The sequence below is a fragment of the Dendropsophus ebraccatus genome, chromosome 4, assembly GCF_027789765.1.
Source record: "Dendropsophus ebraccatus isolate aDenEbr1 chromosome 4, aDenEbr1.pat, whole genome shotgun sequence".
NCBI classification, from domain to species: Eukaryota; Metazoa; Chordata; class Amphibia; order Anura; family Hylidae; genus Dendropsophus; species Dendropsophus ebraccatus.
The window spans coordinates 19,965,981-19,987,953 of record NC_091457.1 but is presented as its reverse complement, the minus strand read 5'-3'; the positions used below and the strand labels follow the sequence as shown (position 1 = coordinate 19,987,953).

At 45.1% G+C, this 21,973-nt stretch overlaps 1 protein-coding gene across 1 annotated transcript; it reads left to right on the top strand.

Moving 5' to 3' along the window:
• The first annotated feature begins 12,658 nt into the window (after window positions 1-12,658).
• ZDHHC24 (zinc finger DHHC-type containing 24) lies at window positions 12,659-19,946 on the top strand. The gene is made up of 5 exons (XM_069968147.1): window positions 12,659-12,850; window positions 13,981-14,238; window positions 16,190-16,467; window positions 17,983-18,338; window positions 19,873-19,946. The coding sequence occupies exons 2-4, from the start codon at window positions 13,991-13,993 to the stop codon at window positions 18,294-18,296; spliced, it is 840 nt and encodes a 279-aa protein (XP_069824248.1). The 5' UTR covers window positions 12,659-12,850; window positions 13,981-13,990; the 3' UTR covers window positions 18,297-18,338; window positions 19,873-19,946.
• The last annotated feature ends 2,027 nt before the right edge of the window (window positions 19,947-21,973 follow it).

Here is a 21,973-nt window from a genome sequence, read left to right as displayed (position 1 = left end):
GCGACCGGCTTCCAGCCTCTCCCTCTAAGTACACCTGTGTGCGGCCAAGGCGTGTAACATTACTAATAGCAAATATTAACAAGGGAAGGGGGTGTAGGTTGTGTTTCTTAGTTTACACATCCAAGTCCTTCAAAGCTTCTTCTTATGGTTCAGCTCTTAGAAATCACAGTAAAACTCTGATATGACATGGTACTGTTAAATAAACAAGTATGTTATCCGAAGCCTGAGCGTCGAGGGAGCAGGGCATCCTGAAGAGCAGGTAGTACACTGGGGTTACGCTTAGTAGTGACTGCAGCTACTGAAACAATGCAGGCAGCGTTACATAGAAACATAGGAAACCACATAGTCCATCTAGTCCGCCCTTATGTCATTTATCTTAGGATAGATATATGTTTATCCCAGGCAGGGTTACATTCACTTACTGGAGATTTAGCCAACCATATCTGCTGGAAGTTTGTACCAAGCATCCACTACTCTTTCAGTAAACTAATATAGGGGCGGCAGAGTATATATACAACAGGGATGTGGAGGGAGGACAAAGTAGATTATAAAATGTCCAGAGAAGGGTCGGAATATAGAGGTAGGAGGAGAAGAGACCTGTGGGGGAGGAGAAGAGCAATGGATAAGGAAATTCATTTATTACAAATGAGCAGTGGAAACAATTGTAGCCATAAAATGTTACTGATATTGAATGTGTTAAACTAGAGAGCAATTTAAAGGGGTATTGGGACGTTTAACATTTATTCACTAAATAACAAACATTACAAAATTATACAACTTTGTAATGTGTGTTATTTAAGTGAATGGCCCCCTTCCCGCCCACCCTGGAAGTATGGTGTAGTATACTTACTCAATTGTTGTTGACCCCGGCCGCCATCTTGGGTCGACGTCATCTTCAGGAGGCCGGCTGGACCGCTCCAGCCGTCCCTCATGCCGGCCCCCCTCTGCCGCGTCAGCAGCTGCTCAGCCGCGATTGGCTGAGCATAACTATTACACTATATATAGATGTATATATATTATACACTATATATACACTATACCACAATATGTCTTCATTATAGATATATACAGCACCCAGACCAACCATTACTTTTAGATCACTGTCAACCCAATATTATACTCCTCCATTTGCCAATGCTTCCCTTCCCCACCTCCCTTATGTTTTATTTTTTTCGGGCTTCACTTATTTTACTTATTATGGTCCAGAAACCATTCTGGACACTTTAACATTCCCACCTTGATGGGAGTAGGATATCCCCCCATTCTATTTCTCTTCCCCTCCCACCCTATCCCCCATGCCCCCCATCATGTCCTCCTCACACACGCCTCAGACTTGCATGTGGGTTCCCTGAATGTGAAAGGATTTTCACAACATGAACACCTGCACATTACCTTCATACAGCAAACACTCGTTCCCACTTGTGTACCAGTTTCTCTATTCGTAAGGGGCAACTCAAACGGGACTTTGATAACAAGTACTAACTTACCTCTCCCAGTGCCTGTGATGAGTGGTGGGACTGGCCTCGGGACCCCCGCTGGGCTCCGGGATCTCTTGCACTGAACACATCATGACCCAGCTGATGAACTGGCTGCTCAGCCAGTCAGTGACTGGGGCGGGACGCCACTCCAGTCGCTCATTGGCTGAGTGGTCAGTCCATCAGCCAGGACAGGCATTTTCCCTCGAGTAGTGACGTCATCTCAACTCAGGGGAAAAATGCCTTTCGGCAGGGGGGTGTCCTGAGGCCAGTCCCATTGCAAGGGGAGAGGTAAGTTAGTACTCATTATCAAATTCCCCCCTGTGCCAGACTGGCGGGACTCCTCCTTTAAAACAAATCTGTACCAGCTGCCACCCACCTCAAACCGCTGGTACCAACACCATGGGTGTCAGTCATTATGCTATATATAGTTTCGGGGGGGGGGGGGGGGGGGGGGGGGGGGGGGGGGGGGGGGTCAGCCTTCCTTCTGGGACTGGTATCATGGTTGAAAACAAGTTTTATTCTGGTGGCGCAGTGATGCAGGGAGTCAATGGGGCGGGGCCTAGAGCATCTGTGCCCTAGGCATGCAGCTCCTTACTCCCCACTTCTCTTATTTATCGACACACCACTGGGCTGGATTGAGGGAGAGAAGCACTGCTGGCCTAGGGCACGGATGCTCTAGGCCCCACCCCAGTGACTCCCTGCCTCAACGCACTGCCACAATAAGGGTCCTATTACACGGAGCGATTTTTAACGACTAACGATAAACGATCGCAAACGAGATTGTTTATCGTTAACCGGAAATCGTTCACCATATCACACAGAACGATAATCTTTAGATACTATCGTTATTGCAATCGTTTATCCCTTCTGATCTCAGGAAAACAATGGGCAATGTGCTATTATACTGAACTAAAAATATGAGACCCACAGATGACACGGCTCACACCTGGTCAGCATACACTTAGCAGGCCTGTCAGACTGGCTATAATTTCACTTGCTGTGGTGTTTAGCAGCCAGAAATTCTATACCATAAATCAGCAGTAACACAAATCTTCAAAGAAAAAAAAAAAAGCAGCAGCACTCACCAGTGAAGCGTGAAATTGCTAAACCGGTGTAACAGGCCTGAATATACCCCCAGCCTAGACTATACCGGGGTTAAAATGGCCTAGGCTAGATTATACCCTGGCTATATTTTGGCCTAGGCTAGATTATACCCCGCTCAGGCCATTTTATACCCCATGAAATCATCAGCAGTGAGTGATATACACAAAAAAAATACTTAATTTTTACACATTTTATTGGGGATTCTGCATTGTCTGCTGAGTTTAGTGAGAAGCTACTGATGGAAATCTTAAAAATCTAAACACACTGGGGGAGATTTATCAAACATGGTGTAAAGTGAAACTGGCTCAGTTGCCCCTAGCAACCAATCAGATTCCACCTTTCATTTTCCAAATAGTCTGTGAGGAATGAAAGGTGGAATCTGATTGGTTGCTAGGGGCAACTGAGCCAGTGTCACTTTACACCATGTTTGACAAATCTCCACTCTAATAACAAATCTCTTGGCTAATAAGGAGATTTTGAGCAATTTACAAATATCTGTGCAAGACTTAAGGATTCTGCTCTATTTTCCATCAGTTTCCACTGCCTGCACCTTTTTTTCAATGTTTGCAGGGGGGGGGGGGGGGGGGGGGGGTTGTTCTATTGACTATTTTTCATTAGATTTATCATAATTATTTTGGTGCAAAATCCTACCCTAGCGTAGCTTTTTAGCCATGCTGTTTTCGTCTGGGTTCACACTGTTTTTGCAGTCTGTTTCCCCCCCCCCCCCCATCTGTTTTTTGAAAAAAGGATGAAAAAAAGAAAGCGTTTGCGTGCCTCCGTTTTGATCAGTTTTTCCATTAACTTCTATTATAGAAAACGGTTTAAAAAACTAATGAAAATGCATCCTTTTTTTAGCGTACACAAAAAAACGCGGTTGACCGTATTTTTGTGTACGCTAAATAAAAAATGCATTTAGATTCGTTTTTCAATTAATTTTTTTTTTTTTTGCAAACAAAGGATGAAAAAAACGGACTACAAAAAATGCAATGTGAAACCAGCCTTAGGCATAAAATGTGGAATAAATTAAGCAAGATGTATCAAGGCCCTTGCATCTAATGATGATTTCTGCACAACAACCGTAAAAATTTTGCGCAGCCCATAAAAACCTCCTCTTGCTCAAAAAAATAGTGCAGATGATGCACTGATGGGACAGCGCCATCTACTGTCAGCTCCATATAAGCACTGTACTGTATATCCCAATAAGAGGAAGCAGCTGTGTGTCTGAGTATGATAAAAAAAAAAAAAAAAAGATCTGTGCACTTTTTAACAAGTTAGAGATAAAGTGAGAAAACCAGTGAAGTGATAACACGAAGACCTATAGGGATATAGTCTGGCCTAGGCTATTTTACACCCCCGGGTATAGAATATATCCCCCTGGGGTATACTGTAGCCTGGGCTAAAACTGAGAAAACCAGTGACATTATAACTTGGAGGGATATAGTCTGGCCTAGACTATTTTACTCCCCCAAATATAGAGTTTATCCTCCGGGGTATACTGTGACCTGGGCTAGACTATACCCAGGTTTATAGTATGGCCTAGGCTATATTACACCCCTGGGTACGAAAATATAAGCCCTAGGGTATACTGTGGCCTGGGCCAGGGGTGAGAAAACCAGTGAAGTAATAACATTATGGCCCGGAGAGATATAGTCTGGCCTAGGCTGTTTTACACCCCCAGGTGTAGGGTTTATCCCTCGGGTATACTGTGGCCTGGTTCGACATTAGATGGATATATTCTGGCCTGGATGGGTATACTCTGGCCTAGGCTATGTTACACCCCAGGGTATAGTTTGGTTTAAGCTATTTTACACACCGGGTATACTCTGGCCTAGGCTATTTTATACCCCGGGGCATACTCTGGCCTAGGCCATTTTATACCCCGGGGTATACTCTGGCCTAGGCTACTTTATACCCCAGGGTATACTCTGGCCTAGGCCAAACTATACCCGGGTTTAAATGGACAGGGGTTAATCTGGCCTTCTACACCGGTATACAATGAACCAATTCTTTCCCCAATACAGTATAACCAGAAATGCACGTTATTGCACATACATGTGTGAACAGGTGAAAAAAAGGGCAATTTTCTTGAAGCAGGTAGTAAATAATGGGCGCGTTCATTATTTTGACAATCAATTTCGTAATCAATTATGGATATTTTTCTATACTGTGACTTTACATACAGTATTAGCAGCACAAAGGATAGAAATGAATAGGTCAGAGAAGAGAGTAAAGCCTTGACTTACCTCGTCTGATGTAAAAGAGTCAGGATTTCCTGATAATGAGCAGTGGATGAGAGAGAGGAGGGGGGGGAGAGACCTGGGGAAAGTCTTTTTAAACTAGGATAATGGCATATTTGCCTAATAAATCCAATTACAAAGTTTCTTAAAACCTTTAAGGATTTTCAAACGATGACAATTTTTTTTAAATCATTTTAGCATCTGCAACTCAGTTTATACAATAGTGCCATTTTGGTCACAATTTTCTTTTAATCGATGTAAAAACACAAAAAAGCAATGTGTGAACACAGCCTATGGGGGGATGAGCATTTCTAGGACTTTGTACCATTCTCCTTAGGGTCGCTGGAATGTTCCCATTAGTAAGAGAAGCTATTATACAGCCAGTGTTAGTTCTTCTCTCTGTACATACCCACAGGACTTGGTAAATAACTTAGAGTTGACAAACAGTTGACATAGAGTACCATAAGCGCAAGCGAGGAGTACCCAAACTGACAGAGACAATGGTTTTGAATACATAATATCCCTTTAAGAGTCACTGTAGTTTTCAGTAACTTTTGTTGTATGATAGGAAGAAGACTCTAGTACCTCGTTGGGCACCGCTAGCCTGGATACAAGATGAGATATGGTTGGGTACCTCTAGCCTGGATACAAAAGGATATGGTTGGGTACCTCTAGCCTGGATACAAGATGAGATACGGTTGGGCACCCCTAGCCTGGATATATGGTGAGATATGGTTGGGCACCTCTATCCTGGATAGAAGATGAGATACAGTTGGGCGCCTCTAGCCTGGATACAAGATGAGATATGGTTGGGCACCTCTAGCCTGGATACAAGATGAGATATGGTTGGGCACCTCTAGCCTGGATACAAGATGAGATACAGTTGGGCGTCTTTAGCCTGGATACAAGATGAGATACAGTTGGGCACCTCTAGTCTGGATACAAGATGAGATATGGTTGGGCACCTCTAGTCTGCATACAAGATGAGATACAGTTGGGCACCTCTAGTCTGGATACAAGATGAGATACAGTTGGGCACCTCTAGTCTGGATACAAGATGAGATACAGTTGGGCACCTCTAGTCTGGATACAAGATGAGATACAGTTGGGCACCTCTAGTCTGGATACAAGATGAAATACGGTTGGGCGTCTTTAGCCTGGGTGCAAGATTAGATATAGTTGGACACGGAAACTGGAGAAAAAGGAACGGCTGCACATCCCATCTATGGCTGATAATAATGCCGCTAGGCCTATATTAAAAATCAACACCAGAGTGTCTGTATATGATTTGATCAAGCCATAATAGCCCCGTGTACCACCGTGCAGGTCCTCTGGTTCACACGGGTCCCTACGCTAACTCCACACCGTGTCGGTCAGTGACCACCACCCCCACAAAGCGTGCACGTGCAGGGAAGGGGGGCCATGGAATTGCCCTGCAACCCCCATGTCACAGGACCAAACCCAAATAGCCCCACCAGAACCCGGCCAGCACCACCGGCGGGAGAGGCTGCCCCCAAACAACACAAGTATGGATATGGTATTACACTCACCAAAACTGCCGCAGACAGGATGGGAAAAACATGAAGGTACTGACATGTGAGCACAGGCATATCCTGCTAATTTTGGTCATGCGGGTCTTATAAAGGAGTGCGAGCTGTTCAGAGAGGGAGAACTGTAAAACACGGAAACTGGAGAGAAAGGAACGGCTGCACATCCCATCTATGGCTGATACTAATGCCGCTAGGCCTATATTAAAAATCAACACCTCTAGTCTGGATACAAGATGAAATACGGTTGGGCGTCTTTAGCCTGGGTGCAAGATTAGATATAGTTGGACATAAAGGATACCAGTTCTACATGTTGTCCTGCAGTACATTCACCACAGATGTTACAGCTGGGCCTGTAGGTCCTGCACCATGTAGGTTGCCATCACTGGCTCGCCATAGATTCTGGACTGGTGAGAAATCTGGGGATGGGACAGCCAAGGAAGTGTTACAATCTGGAGGAGACATTCCAGGGAAACCTTGCTGTGAAGCTTTGATAGACAACACATGTGGCTGCAGGATGTCCTGTACATATATCTGAGCTGTTAGTGTCCTCGTATCACTACCAGGGGTGACCACTGTCCTATGTGATGGCTACTATATCATCGCACCAGCAGGGGGCACAGTGCGTCCTCCCCAGATCATCACACACACAGGGGCAATGTGTCCTTCCTTCATAATCACATCTGCAGGAAGCAGTGTGTCTTTCCCACAGTATTTCACTAGCAGGGGAGTGTCCTCCACATCATCACACCAGCAGGGGCAGTGTGTCCTCCACACATCATCACACCAGCAGGGAGACGGTGTGCCCTCCCCCCATCATCACAACGGCAGGGGGCAGTGTGTCCTTTCTACATCTTCACACCAGAAGGTGTAGTGTGTCCTCTCCACATCATCACACCCACAGGAGACAGTGTGCCCTCCCCACATCATCACACCAGCAGGGGGCATTGTGTCCTTTCTACATCATCACACCAGAAGATGTAGTGTGTCCTCTCCACATCATCACACCCACAGGACACAGTGTGTCCTCGCCACATCATCACACCAGAAGGGAGCAGTGTGTCCTCCCCACATCATCACACCAGCAGGGGGCAGTGTGGCCTTCCTACATCATCACACCAGAAGGGAGCAGTGTGTCCTCCCCACATCATCACACCAGCAACGAGACAGTGTGTCCTCCCCACATCATCACAACAAAGGGGGGCACTGTGGCCTTCCTACATCATCACACCCACAGGGGGCAGTGTGTCTTTCCCACATCATCACACTAGCAGGGGGCAGTGTGTCCTTCCTACATCATCACACCCACAGGGGGCAGTGTGTCCTCCCCAGATCATCACACCCACAGGGGGCAGTGTGTCCTCCCCAGATCATAACACCAGCAGGAAGCAGTGTGTCCTCCACATCATCACACCAGCAGGGGGCAGTGTGTCCTCCCTAGGCTCGACAGGCAGCCTTTCCCCCACATGGCTTGTTTTTTAATCTGAAACACATTTTCAGTAGAGATGAGTGAATCGGGTTCGAGTCCATCCGAACCCAAACGTTCGGTATTTGATTAGCTGGGGCTGCTGAACTTGAAAACATGGATACAGCCAATGACTATGTCCATGTTTTCCACATAGCCTTAGGGCTTTATCCAAGTTCAGCAGCCACCGCTAATCAAATGCCGAACGATCGGGTTCAGATGGACTCGAGCATGTTCGAGGTTCACTCATCTCTAATTTTCAGTTGTAAGACAGGGGCGTGTATTTCCAAATCCCATCCAATTTGCAAGTGACTCCAATCAAGCTGCAGAAACATCTCAGAGATGATCAATAGAAATGGGAGACTCCCAGAGCTCTTAAAGGTGATCTCTGTCTAGGACCATTTTTTTGCAAAACACCTGGGGAGGGGGTGGGTGAAAAAATTAACATCAACTTAGGCCTTATTCCCATGTTCTGTGTTTCATGGACGACACGGACATGGAAGGCCTGTAGTGGAACCCACCCCCCTTGGACGGCAGCATCTCTGATATGATGCTGAGAACAGGGAAATGGTATGAATATTAGCTGTAATGAAGCTACAGGCCTTCCACGTTTGTGTCATCCGTGAAACGCGTGACCTGGGAATAACGCCTTACCTCCCCGACTCCAATGCTGCCGCATGTATACTGCTGCTCCAGTCCCCGGCCACTTCCTGGCCTGAGACAGGACTTGGGACATGACGTGGAAGGCCCACTCACCTATTGAGCGGCAGAGGTGGGACACAGCTACAGACGCTGACTGGCTGAGCAGGCCTGCCACGTCATGTCTCAAGTCTTGTCTCTGGGACTGGAGCGGCAGTATGGAGTCACTAAGGTAAGTGGATATTATTGTTTTCACCCAGCTGCTCCCTGGGCTTTTTGAAAAAAAATGGACCCCGTTTCCTTTGATATAAAAAAAAAATAAAGGCGGGGGGGGGGGGGGGGGGGGGGGGGGGGGGAGACAAAAATAAACTGGTAAACTCACCCCTCCTTGTGCTTCAGTTGAGTTGCTCCAGGGTCCCGCTGCCCGACGCTAGATGTCACCTGCAGCTGGAAACCAGGTTTCAAAATCCAGTTGCAACGGCACGGCATGGCTGAGTGATCGGTCCTGTACCAGTCACTGATTGGCTGAAGGGGACAGTCAGAGACATGACGTTGTAGCTAGGAGAGCAGAAGGTCATCGGCGGGTGTGAATGGGACCCTGCAGTGGCGCTATGGGGCATGAAGTTAACATTGTTTATTATTTCCCCCCACCCCCGTCTGTCTGTATTTTTTCTTTTCCCTTGCATGAGACTTCCCCTTTAAGTCTTGTTTTATGTCCCCTTAGGGGTACTTATATATTGTTACGAATTCATTAGACCATCCTCAGCACAAGGTGTCCACACATTCCTTAAAGGAACTGGACAGGACTGACAAATCTATTTACAATCCTGAGCTGCTGTCGTGTCTGCAAGGCCAAAACAATGCAGACCCTGCACTAGGAACATGAGCGCTTCCTCCTCCTATTATATACTTCCCCCTATGAGATTGCTGCTCAAGGTAAGTTGTACAAAAACCAAGAAGGAGGGTGACATAAGAAGGTCACAGGAAGAGTAATGGAGTGGGGTATGGGGGGAGGGATGTATAACTTTAGGATGACTGTAATATATGGAGAACAGAAGTGCTGAGGGACTCTGGGCTGGCTGTATTACTGTCACAACGCCGCCCCCTGCAGACAGGAAAGAGGACTGTTTGATGAAAAGCGCTCAGTTTGCCTCACGGATGGGGCAGCCCTGAACAGACATTAGAGCATACCTCCCAACTTTTGCAAAGAGCAAAGAGGGACATGTGCGCCTCGGTCCCCATAGCCACGCCCCCATAGCAACCCTCCATAGCCACGCCCCCATAGCAACCCTCCATAGCCACTCCCCTACAGTCACCACATGCTGCTGACTGAATAGTGCCCTATACAGTATCCAATCCCCCATTATAGTGCCCCACATAGTATCCAATCCCCCATTATAGTGCCCCACATAGTATCCAATCCCCCATATAGTGCCCCACATAGTATCCAATCCCCCATATAGTGCCCCACATAGTAGCCAATCCCCCCATATAGTGCCCACATAGTAGCCAATCCCCATATAGTGCCCCACATAGTAGCCAATCCCCCATATAGTGCCCCACATAGTAGCCAATCCCCTCATATATGCCCCACATAGTAGCCAATGCCCCCATATAGTGCCCCACATAGTAGCCAATGCCCCCATATAGTGCCCCACATAGTATCCAATCCCCCATATAGTGCCTTACATAGTAGCCAATCCCCATATAGTGCCCCACATAGTAGCCAATGCCCCCATATAGTGCCCCACATAGTAGCCAATCCCCCATATATGCCCCACATAGTAGCCAATCCCCCCATATAGTGTCCCACATAGTAGCCAATGCCCCCATATAGTGCCCCACATAGTAGCTAATGCCCCCATATATGCCCCACATAGTAGCCAATCCCCCATATATGCCCCACATAGTAGCCAATCCCCCCATATAGTGTCCCACATAGTAGCCAATCCCCCATATATGCCCCACATAGTAGCCAATCCCCCTCATATGCCCCACATAGTAGCCAATCCCCATATATGCCCCACATAGTAGCCAATCCCCCATATATGCCCCACAGAGTAGCAAATACCCCCCATTTGTGTGGCCCCAGCGGAAAAAACAATAAATCAGTTACTCACCTGTCCGCCGGTCCCAGCAGCTCCTCTCCCGGCAGAGCGCGCACTCCCGTCATCCTCCGGGGCGGGCAGCGGGGTATACAGACACTGACTGTACCGGAAGTAATTCAGGATGGAGGCTGCAGGTCACTTCCGGTACAGTCAGTGTCTGTATATCCCGCTGCCCGCCCCGGAGGATGACGGGAGTGCGCGCTCTGCCGGGAGAGGAGCTGCTGGGACCAGCGGACAGGTGAGTAACTGATTTATTGTTTTTTTCGCTGGGGCCACATATAATGCGGGACACTGGGGGCCGTTCCGGGACCGCGGGACAGCACCCCGAAAACGGGACTGTCCCGCGAAATCCGGGACGGTTGGGAGGTATGATTAGAGCGTAGAACGTATGGGCCGCTAGGAGGCACCCAGTGATGCCAGGCAGACACTGACGGAGCAACGTGATTGGTTACTCACAGTGCTGCACAACTCAGCGCCAGACAGAACTCTTTTTCCAGGCAGGATTCGCTAAGATGCGTACGCCGCTTAGTAAATGCGGCCGGCCTCACGAATCTGCGCCTGGTGTACCAAATCTACACCTGCTTCCAGCAGGTGTACATTTACGTCATGATTTACGTCTGCGAGCAGGCGTAAATCATGATAAATGAGGCGCAGGAGGCCACGCCTCCTCCCCACCTTATTACACTCCCCCAAGCTCTGCCAGCCCGCCCATCGGGCAAGCTGGGCGTACGGGAGGTATACGCCAGGGAGAACCCCCCCTTAGTGTCATGGTTATGTCCCACTAATGTTACAAACTTTGTGCCTCCCTGAGCGCTAATATGTTGGTTTTTTAGCATACAGAAAAACAAGATCAATGTTTTTGTTCGATATGTTTTTGTGTATGTTAAAAAAGCAGATGTGTTTTGATCCATTTTTTTTTTTATCCTTTTTTTAGATAATGGAAGTCAATGGAAAAACAGATCACTGGATCACTGTACTGGGTGGGAGGGGGAGCTGGGAGTGGAGTGGTCTGCATAGCAGGGTATACAGCCCTGTACTCTCATCCAGGAAGTCTCCCTCATCTTCCAAATCATGGCACATCTGTCAGCCTTTGTGTTTCCCATCCTCTCCATACCTGCTATAATGTGCCTGCACTCACACTCAGCTATACACACTGCTGCTATAATGTGCCTGCACTCACACTCAGCTATACACACTGCTGCTATAATGTGCCTGCACTCACACTCAGATATACACACTGCAGCTATAATGTGCCTGCACTTACACTCAGCCAGTCACACTGCTGTATATAAAGTTTCTGTCTCTGCCCTCCTGCACAGCTCTGTGATTCTCACTTCCTGATTGGTCCATGCTGAACACACACCCCTTTCCCATTGCTGTCATGTGACCACACAGACCTGTGACAGCAGCCCTGCTTCTCTAGTCTAGCCTGTTGTACTACATTACTGCATTATGGGGATCTGCAGTTCCATCCTGTATCTACAAACTGCTGCTGATTTTTCATTCATATGCACTTTATGCACTATACATAAGGCTAGGTTCACACTGCGTTTTCAGCATCTGTTTAACGGATCAGTTTTTTTTTAACGGTCAAAAAAGTAGTGTCAACAGTACTTTATTGTGCGTCAAAAAAACGCATCTGTTTGGATCCGTCTTTTTTATAATGGAAGTCAATGGAAAAACGGATGCACACTGCTGAAAACGCAGTGTGAACCTAGCCTTATACTCCACATGCTGATTGCTATACTGTACAGTGATGACATAATATGACATATTCAGCTGTAAATGTTTCTAAATGTTTGTTTCATTTGTTTTTCATGCTGTTTCGAATATAAGATCATTATATTGGGGTGTGGAACCACTCGTCTGCATTTCACTGATTTCTTTGGTATAAGAGTGGAGTTGGATTACAAGCGCGGTCCCGGAACGAATTATGCTCGTAATCCAAGGCACCACTGCATATATATATATATATATATATATATATATATATACACACACACACACAGAGCTGTGCTGTAAGAACTGTTCTCGCACTCACTCCCAGCTATGCTGCTTCTATCTCTCACACACAGCAGGCTCCTCCCCCAGAAGATCACATGGTGGTGACGTCATGAAAGGTCCTTCAATTCCTCATCTTCTTCTTCCTGCTATGCCCTGTGCTCTCTGCCTGTCATCCATGAATGAAGTCACCTGACACTGTGTATTAGTATACGCCGTATACTATACGGTGAAGACGTTTAGGTGTCCTGTGTGTGTGCGGTGCCTACAGGTAACACGACTCTCCTCCTTTCCTCCCCTCCATACATTACAATTGTAGTTTCCTGTATATTGTACTGAAGGGACAGACATGTGGGGACTGTAATGCTGGGGACAGACGCCCTCTTGTTATGTATGGGGTTGTCATGGCGACATTGAGCTCACCCCTTCCCTATCTACATGTTGCTGATGTATGGAATCTGCACCGAAGAATCATTTCCGCCAGTAACCAATCAGGTTGATGCTTTTGTTTTTCAAAGGCTCTTTCTAAAATCTGATTGGTTGCTATAGGTAACGGCTGCACTTTTGCCCGGCACCCGTCTCGGTGACTCTTCTCAGGGTTGTCACCCGATGCTCTTGATATGTTATTAGGACGTGTTCACACAGGTCATATCACGTGCTCTTCTTTAAAGGGGTTGTCCAGCAAAAATCCTTTTCTTTCAAATCAACTGGTGTCAGGAAATTATATAGATTTGTAATTTACTTCTATTAAAAGATCTCAAGTCTTCCCATAGTTATCAGCTGCTGCATGTCCTGCAGGAAATGTTTTATTTTCAGTCTGACACAGTGCTCTCTGCTGCCATCTCTGGCCGAGACGGGAACTGTCCAGAGAATGAGAGGTTTTCTATGGGGATTTATAGAAAACCGAGACAGAGTTCCTGTCTCGGCCAGAGATGTCAGCAGAGAGCAGAGTCAGACTGAAAATAAAACATTTCCTGCAGGACATACAGCAGTTAATACGTATGGGAAGACTTAAGATAGAAGTAAATTACAAATCTATATAACTTTCTGACACCAGTTGATTTGAAAAAAAAAAAAAAAAATTATATATATATATATATATATATATATATATATATATATATATATATTTTTTTTATTTTTTTTTTTTCCCTGGATAATCCCTTTAATCATGCAGTGTCACCTTTAAAATCCCTAATCCTAATATCGCATCGAAAAGGAGTAACATGTGGTTATGTGCTGAAGCTCCCATTAAAGTCAATGGGAACATCAGAGCCTCCACTAATGTAAACTATGTCAGAAGTTTTTTTTTAAGTGACCGGAATACCCCTTTAAGAATGTGCATTGATACCTTTACAGCATTCTGATTTATGGCATATCTATCACTGTTTCTCTTTGCAGGTATTTAACCATGCAGAGCCACCACTGGGACCCCTCCATTGTGTTACCTGTGCTCATCACCTGCATTCTTGTAACCTCCGTAACTTTGGAAGTGTTCTATCTAATCTTCACCATGTCGGGGGGTGCACAGTTACCTCTTCTGGGGGTGACATTGTACCTCTTATTTAATGTGGTGGGGAACATGGTGAAGTTTGTGCAGAGTAATTCTACTATTAAAGGTGTCTTCCTGGAACACGGGAGCCTGGGTCAAGGCTGGGTGTGAGTATATCATGTATATTGTATTCCAGCAGATGGATCTGTAGGTCATACCTGTTCTTGTTTCAAGTGAACTGAAATATATGCATGTGAATTAGTGTCATCCTAGACTTAAAGGGATATTCCATTAATACTAGCCTGGACCCCTTATAAAATAGAAGAAAATAAGATACTTACCTAACCATGATCCCCCATTCAGCTACTGTATGTCCCTTCCCCCATCTCTTTTCTTCCTGCTCCCAAGTGCTTGTCTATGGCTAAAAATACCCCTTTAATTTACTGCAATACTGCAGTAAATACCCCTTTAACTTACTGCCTGGACAGCACATGAGAACTACATAATTGTAGTTTTGCAACAGCTGGAAAGCCAGAGGTTTCCAATTGTTAAAGGGTTATTCTACTCAAAAATAACATTTCATATGTTGCTGCCCATGGTAAGAGTAACAATTTCTTCCACACTTGTTATTATCTATTCAGTCTCCTTTCCCCAGTTCTCAGCTGGTGCTTTCTGCTGAAGACAAAAAAATCTGTCTGTGAGCTTTTCTCTCTGTCTCCCCCTCCCTTTTGGGACAGAGTATGTAAACAAGCCCCTGTCTGCAACATTGTAGCTTCTTTGTAATGCTGGGAGGATTAATCACAGTGAGTTCATCAGCAGCTTGACCTCAGGTTAACTCTCCCACCAATACAAAGAAGCTGCAATGTTGCAGATACAGCCTGCCAGGGATTTGTTTACATCAGCTGTCTCAGAAGGGAGGAGAAGAAGGAAGGGGGGAGACAGAAAGAAATGCTCACATACACATATTTTTGTCTTCAGTAGAAAGCAGCAGCTCAGAACTGGGGGGAGGAGACTGAATAGATAATAACAAGTATGGAAGGAATTGTTAGTCTCACCATGGGCAGCAACATATCAAAAGTTATGTTTGTGCGGAATACCCCTTTAATTTACAGCTATACTCTGTTACCTCTTATCTATATCTATCTTATCTATCTATCTTATCTGTTACCTAATGAAATAAACCTAGAAAAGTGAAAACTTTTCAGTGGGAGTACTCCTACAATTTTGATCCTGACTCCTATTAAATATATCCAAAGTTCACATCTGTGTAATCCATAAAGCTTGGACACAACACCCCACAGACAATCCTACTGTGGTCCATTGGTGGCCTTATAGGTGCCAATATTTCACTTGAAGGAGTATTAGGAGGAAATATTTTTACATTTCACACTGTCCAGGGTGGGGGTTAAAATCAAGAAAACTATACTCACCTGCCACCGATTCCATGATGGCGCCCGCTGTCAGCACTTACCATTCTCTTTCCTGACACATAGGCAATGCCTGATGGCACAATCACTGGCTGAGTTTGGTCACCACTGTGGGCAGTGATAGAGCCTATGTGTGGGGACAGAGAAAAGGAAGCACTAATAGTTAGCAATGGCAACTTGGACCGGTGGTGGGTGAGTACACATTTATTTGTATAGTCCCTGCACCATCTGAAGCAGGTGAGGCTCAGAAATGATAATAGGGAGCAGTACCTTAAAGAAGAAGTCCAAGGGGGAAGTGAGAAATCCACCTTTCATTTTCCAAAGAGTCTGTGAGGAATGAAAGGTGGAATCTGATTGGTTGCTAGGGGCAACTGAATCAGTTTCACTTAACACCATTTTGATAAAATTGATAAATTTCCCCCAATGCCTTTTTTTTTAATTTTCCGCCCACCCCCTGCTGGTAATGATTTTTTTACCCCAAACCAAACCTTTGGCTGTCCAGGCATGATGGGAATTGTAGTTTTGCTATAGCTGGAGGGCCGGAGGTTCCCGATCCTGGCTCTTGGATATGCTCTAAGAAAAGTTTTTTTAAAGTGACAGTAACACTTTAAAAAATCAGGTTATATCACTATATATATTTATCATGCATGTATGTATTTTGGTGATCTCTCATGTTCTTCTATATTTGTAGGTATTGTTACAGCTGTCAGTCCCACGTTCCCCCGCGATGCCACCACTGCTATAACTGTAATGTGTGTGTACTTCGGCGGGACCACCACTGCACCTTGCTTGGAAAGTGCGTCGGCTTCTGGAACTATCGCTATTTTTTTTGCGCGCTGCTTCATGGGTTACTGGCACTGCTTCTCGCCACCATTCTCAATGCTGAAATCTTCATGGATTTGCTTCATCAGGGCTTCAGCCTCCATAGTCTTCTTCTTCTTCTTATGCCGTGGATGATGTTCATTACAGGTAAAGACATTGGTTCAGCTCCACTTACACCAAATAAAGATGGATGGAAGGAATAACTATGTAATCATGGTGGGGGAGGGTATATGTAATGATATAAAGGGGTCATATCTCCCCCACTCCCATTCTTGTGGATTGGATCTCTCAGATCCAGCCGCTCCAATAATTCTCTATGGGAGCTGCTGGAATGAGCCGAACACTGTACTCAGCTATTTCTGTGGATTCCAATTTTTAAGATTACAGGGATCCCATAATTAGCTTGTCAGATGGAACCTCAGGTTTAAAGGGGTATCCAGGCTTAGAAAAACATGTCCGCTTTCTTCCAGAAACAGCATCTCTCCTGTTCTCAGAATATGGTATTGCAGCTCGGTCAGGTAGGGGTTAACTGCAGCTAAATAAAAAAAAAAAAAAACATAACTCACCTGGGGCCCGTTCTCGGAGCCTCCGTCATTCTCCCCGGCACAGCCAGTGTACGTCACACTGCCTGTGACGGGAACGGGCGAGGGGACGCGCGGAGGCCGGAAACGGGCCCCAGGCGATTTAACTTTTTTTTTTTTTATAATGGTCGCCCAATACGGTGGGGATACGGCCATTTTTAAGCCCCCCCATGGTATGGGGCGACCATACCCAGCGTATAAGACAACCCCCGACTTCTAAGAAGATTTTTCTAGGTTAAAAAGTCGTCTTATACGCCAGAAAATACAGTATATAGAAAAATACCTTTAGAGGCTTTTATATAACATCAGATTACGGAGTACCGTAAAAACCACGACTTCATCTGCTGTATGGTGCCACCATTTGGAATAGGACCATCGCATATTGGAGGAAATTTAGTAATACTGTTTATTTTTAAGACAGCAATTAAAACACGGATTGTTGTAGGTCAAAAAATTCCACATTTGTGATGTGCAGCATTGCTTTTTTTTTTAAAGGAGTTGTTCACCAAAATTGATTGAAATTTGTAATGGTGCGTTTACACAGAGAGATTTATCTGACAGATTTTTGAAGCCAAAGCCAGGAACAGACTATAAACAGGGTGCAGGTCATAAAGGAAAGACTGAGATTCCCTGTCTTTTCAAGTCCATTCCTGACTTTGGCTTCCAAAATTGGTCAGATAAATCTGCCTGTGTAAATGCACCATAATTTACTTCTATTAAAAAAAATCTTGTCTTCCCTTACTTATCAGCTGCTGTATGTCCTGCAGGAAGTGGTTTATTCTTTCCAGCCTGACACAAGTGCCCTCTTATGCCTCCTTTCCTGACTGGAAATAATACACCACTTCCTGCAGGACATACAACAGCTGATAAGTACTGGAAGGACTTGAGATTTTTTTAATAGAAGTAAATTACAAATCTCTGGCACCAGTTGATTTGAAAAAAAAAATAAAATATTTGGTGAACAATCCCTTTAAGACACACCTCTCTTCATCCATGCCATGCCAGTACCATCACATCTGCAACATTTATAGTACATGTGAACATAGGCTGATGGTTTTCTATATCTTTCTCCGCTCCTCAGGACAAGTCTCGGGCTCAGCCTTCATGTTTGCCTTTGTTTCGGATACCTGTGTAGTCGGCTTCCTGTTCTGCCTCGCTTTCCTCGTTCTCCACTGTCTAATTCTCTACCGTGGATCAACAACCAAGGAGTGGTTCAATGGGCACGAAAGAGATTATGACCACGGATGGAAGAAAAACGCCAGAAACTTCCTGGGAGAAAGGTGGTACCTTGTGTGGCTGTCACCGTGGGTTCAGTCAAGACTGACCGGTGATGGAATCAACTTCGAGCCTCGAGATCTCTCATCGGTCGCGTCGTCCAAAAATGTGACTCAGTAGCCGGACGGACGTGTATCAGAGCTCTCATTTACCTCCTGTCATGTAAGTATTTTTCCCACCGTCCTAAAAAATAAAATGGGAGAGATGTATCAAACTGGTGTCAAGTGAAACTGGCTCAGTTGCCCCTAGCAGCCAATCAGAATTCATTAGAATTGTTTTGACCGCTTTTTATAGTTGTTTACAGCAGAGGCAAAGGGGCACAAAACGTATCAGCACTCGGACCCCCACCAATACAAACTGAAGGAGGTTTGCACTAAACGTATGCCCTTCCAGCTCTATGCCATGTGCACAAAGAGTGGGGAGAGAAGTGCTCAGCCTCACACATCTTTTCCATGGCCTGAACACTCAGACCCGACTGATCAAAATTTTTCACGTCAAAAGCTATTTTTTTTTTTTTTTTAATGTGACAGGTACATCTTCTGAACTCAGACATAGAAATGTAAGGATATGTTCCGCCCAACAATAACATCTATAGTTTGTAGCCAATGATTGTTAGGGTTTATTATGAGGAAGCATAACATAGTACTGCCCCCCCCCCCCACGCCGGTGCAGGAAGGGTTCATTCAGGGAGCAGAAATTTCCCTCCCCGACGTCCCACTTCCACGCTCTGAGATGACAGGGAGAGGGTAGCACAGGGGTAGGGAACCTTGGCTCTCCAGCTATTGCAAAACCATTACTCCCATCATGTCTAAAGCTTTGGCTGTCAGGGCATGATGGGAGTTGTAGTTTTGCAACAGCTGGAGAGCCAAGGTTCCCTACTAGAGATGAGCGAACCGGGTGCGGGTTCGAGTCCATCCGAACGTTCGGCATTTGATTAGCGGTGGCTGCTGAACTTGGATAAAGCTCTAAGGTTGTCTGGAAGACATGGATACAGCCAATGACTATATCCATGATTTCCACATAGCCTTAGGGCTTTATCCAAGTTCAGCAGCCGCCGCTAATCAAATGCCGAACGATCGGGTTCGGATAGACTCGAGCATGCTCCAGGTTCGCTCATCTCTATTCCCTACCCCTGGGGTAACAGATCACGCATCACAATCATCGCTGTGTGGGTGAAACCACAAAAAACATGGCTTTGCTGCATGCGATCATTGTCACTTGCCACCCGGCCCCTCTTGCTTCAGAAGGTATGTTTTTGGGACTTACAAAGGGTGGAAGTGGAATATCGGGGAGCAGAATGAGTAAGACATTTTTACTCTCCAGATAGGTAAGACTGGGTTCACACTGCGTTTTTTTGCATCCGTTTTGATCCATTAACTTCAATTATTAAAAAAAAAAAAAACGGATCAAAACGCATCTGTTTTTTTTAACGTTCACAAAAACATACTTGACTTTATTTTTGTGTACGTTAAAATAAAGGATGCGTTTTGATCGTTTTTTTTATTTTTTTTTATATATAATGGAAGTCAATGGAAAAACGGATCAAAACGGATGCACACACATGCATCTGTTTTTCCCTCTTTTTTTTTTTTTTTTGCTCCTTTTTAATTTTCTATGATAAAATTTACCAGACCATCGGTAGTGACAATAAGCAGCTATAGCTTCTAGGTGAGTAACGTCTCTTCTTCTGTTATAGGTCCAAGCCCTTAATGTTCCTGGTGGAAGACATGGAATAAACTTATGGACTATAATAAAACCACTTCAAATACATCTGTGTAATCGGCAACATGTCTACATATGAGGGATGTATGTATAAGGTATACTAGACATTAGTGCCTGTTTATTAAGTGATTAGTATTGAACAGACCTGTCAAACTGTTTGAATTCAGTTCCATTAATTTTATTGGAACTGAGCTGCAAAACCCACATCCAACCTGAGTAGAAGAGTGGCGCTGTTTCTGGAAGAAACCATAGGGGTAGATTTATCAGACATGGTGTAAAGTAAAACTGGCTCAGTTGCCCCTAGCAACCAATCAGATTCCACCTTTCATTTTCCAGAGAGTCTGTGAGGAATGAAAGGTGGAATCTGATTGGTTGCTAGGGGCAACTGAGCCAGTTTCACTTTACACCATGTTTGATAAATCTTCCCCCATGTCTTTCTCATTGTGCCGCACATTGTTTACCCCAGGGGCGATATGCGGCTATAATTTAAATGGCCAAACAAAAGATCCAGTCAGCCATTGATCGGCCAATCACTAGCCCTTTTACATAGGCCAGTTATTGGGGACACCCGCCAGTTTAAAAGGGACTTTACACAACTATAGTCAGCTCGGACCCTTTCGCCTCTGGAAATGTTTCTATTTTAGGAATCGCTTTTGCAAACCGGAGATCCTATGAAAAAATATATTTTCTGAAAAAATTCACCTTTATCAATACTTCAAAGCAAGAAAAATTCAGATTACATACCCCCAATTGTGATATTAAAAATGCCTAAAATTAATTTCATACATTTTATAACACAATTCCTATGAGCGGTCACTTGGCTGTTAACTGTTAAGTTTAAAAACTAATTTTTAGGCCCATAAACTGATATAGAACTTAAGACGGTTTTCTGATGCATTCTCTGATAGAAGATGTTGCTGCTGTTGAAGGGGTACTCAAGCGAAGATCTTGTTCTTTCAAATCAAACGGTTTCTGAAAGTTATATAGGTTTGTAATTTACTTCTATTTAAAAATCTCAAGTCTTCCAGTACTTATCAGCTGCTGCATGTTCTGCAGTTAATGGTGTTTTCTTTCCAGTCTGACACAGTGCTCTCTGCTGCCACCTCTGTCCATGTCAGGAACTGTCCAGAGCAGGAGAGGATTTCTATGGGGATTTGCTGCTGCTCTGGACAGTTCCTGACATGGACAGAGGTGGCAGCAGAGAGCCTGGAAGGAATACACCACTTCATGCAGGACAAGCATCAGCTGATAAGTACTGGAAGACTGGAGATTTTTAAATAGAAGTAAATTACAAATCTATATAACTATCTTAAACCAGTTGATTAGAAAGAAAAATAGTACCTCTTTAAGATCACAATACAAATTTAGAACAAAATATTAGAAAAAATCTTACAAGCTAATTTTTAATATACTGTAAGTAAGTCCAGGACCAAGTGTGGCGTATTTGCTGCAGATTCATGATGCAGATTCTTCTGCAGTTTTTTCTTTGTGTACTGTGAAGGAGTATTCTATGTAACAGACTTATCCTCTATATACAGGATAGGAGTGTTTTATTGCCGGGGGTCTGATCCCTGCTGCTCCCCCGACAAATCTCAAGATTATGTTTGTCTTAGGGTCCTATTCCACCGGCCGAGCAACGACGTAAACGAGCGCCGATCTGCTAGATCGGTGCTCGTTTACTGGGTCTATTCCACGGCCCAGATGATCGTGAAACAAGGGCTGCAGGGACATCGTTACCGATGTCCTTGCAGCCCTTGCTTCATACATTACCTGTCCAGGCGCAGGTCTTCTTCTCCCGGTCCCGTGAGCCGCAGCAGCTTCGGAGCGGGGCTGTCTGAACTGACAGACCGCTCAGCCAATCACTGTCCGCGGCGGTCCCAGCCAGTAATTGGCTTAGCGGTCTGTCAGGTTAGACAGCCCCGCTCCGAATTCGGCCGATTATCGCTCCTGTGGAATAGGCCCCTTAGTCTTAGGGCCCTATTCCACTGGACGATTATCGTTCAGATTATCGTTAAATCGTTCGAATCTAAAAGATAATCGTTCGGTTGAAATGCAGTTAACGATTAACGACCGAA

Excerpts from the sequence above, each read along its gene's own strand:
- ZDHHC24 (XM_069968147.1), top strand. The coding sequence starts at position 13,991 with ATGCAGAGCCACCACTGGGACCCCTCCATTGTGTTACCTGTGCTCATC. Across the intron at positions 14,239-16,189 it reads AGCCTGGGTCAAGGCTGGGT|GTATTGTTACAGCTGTCAGT; the intron begins GTGAGTATATCA and ends CTATATTTGTAG. Across the intron at positions 16,468-17,982 it reads GTGGATGATGTTCATTACAG|GACAAGTCTCGGGCTCAGCC; the intron begins GTAAAGACATTG and ends TCCGCTCCTCAG.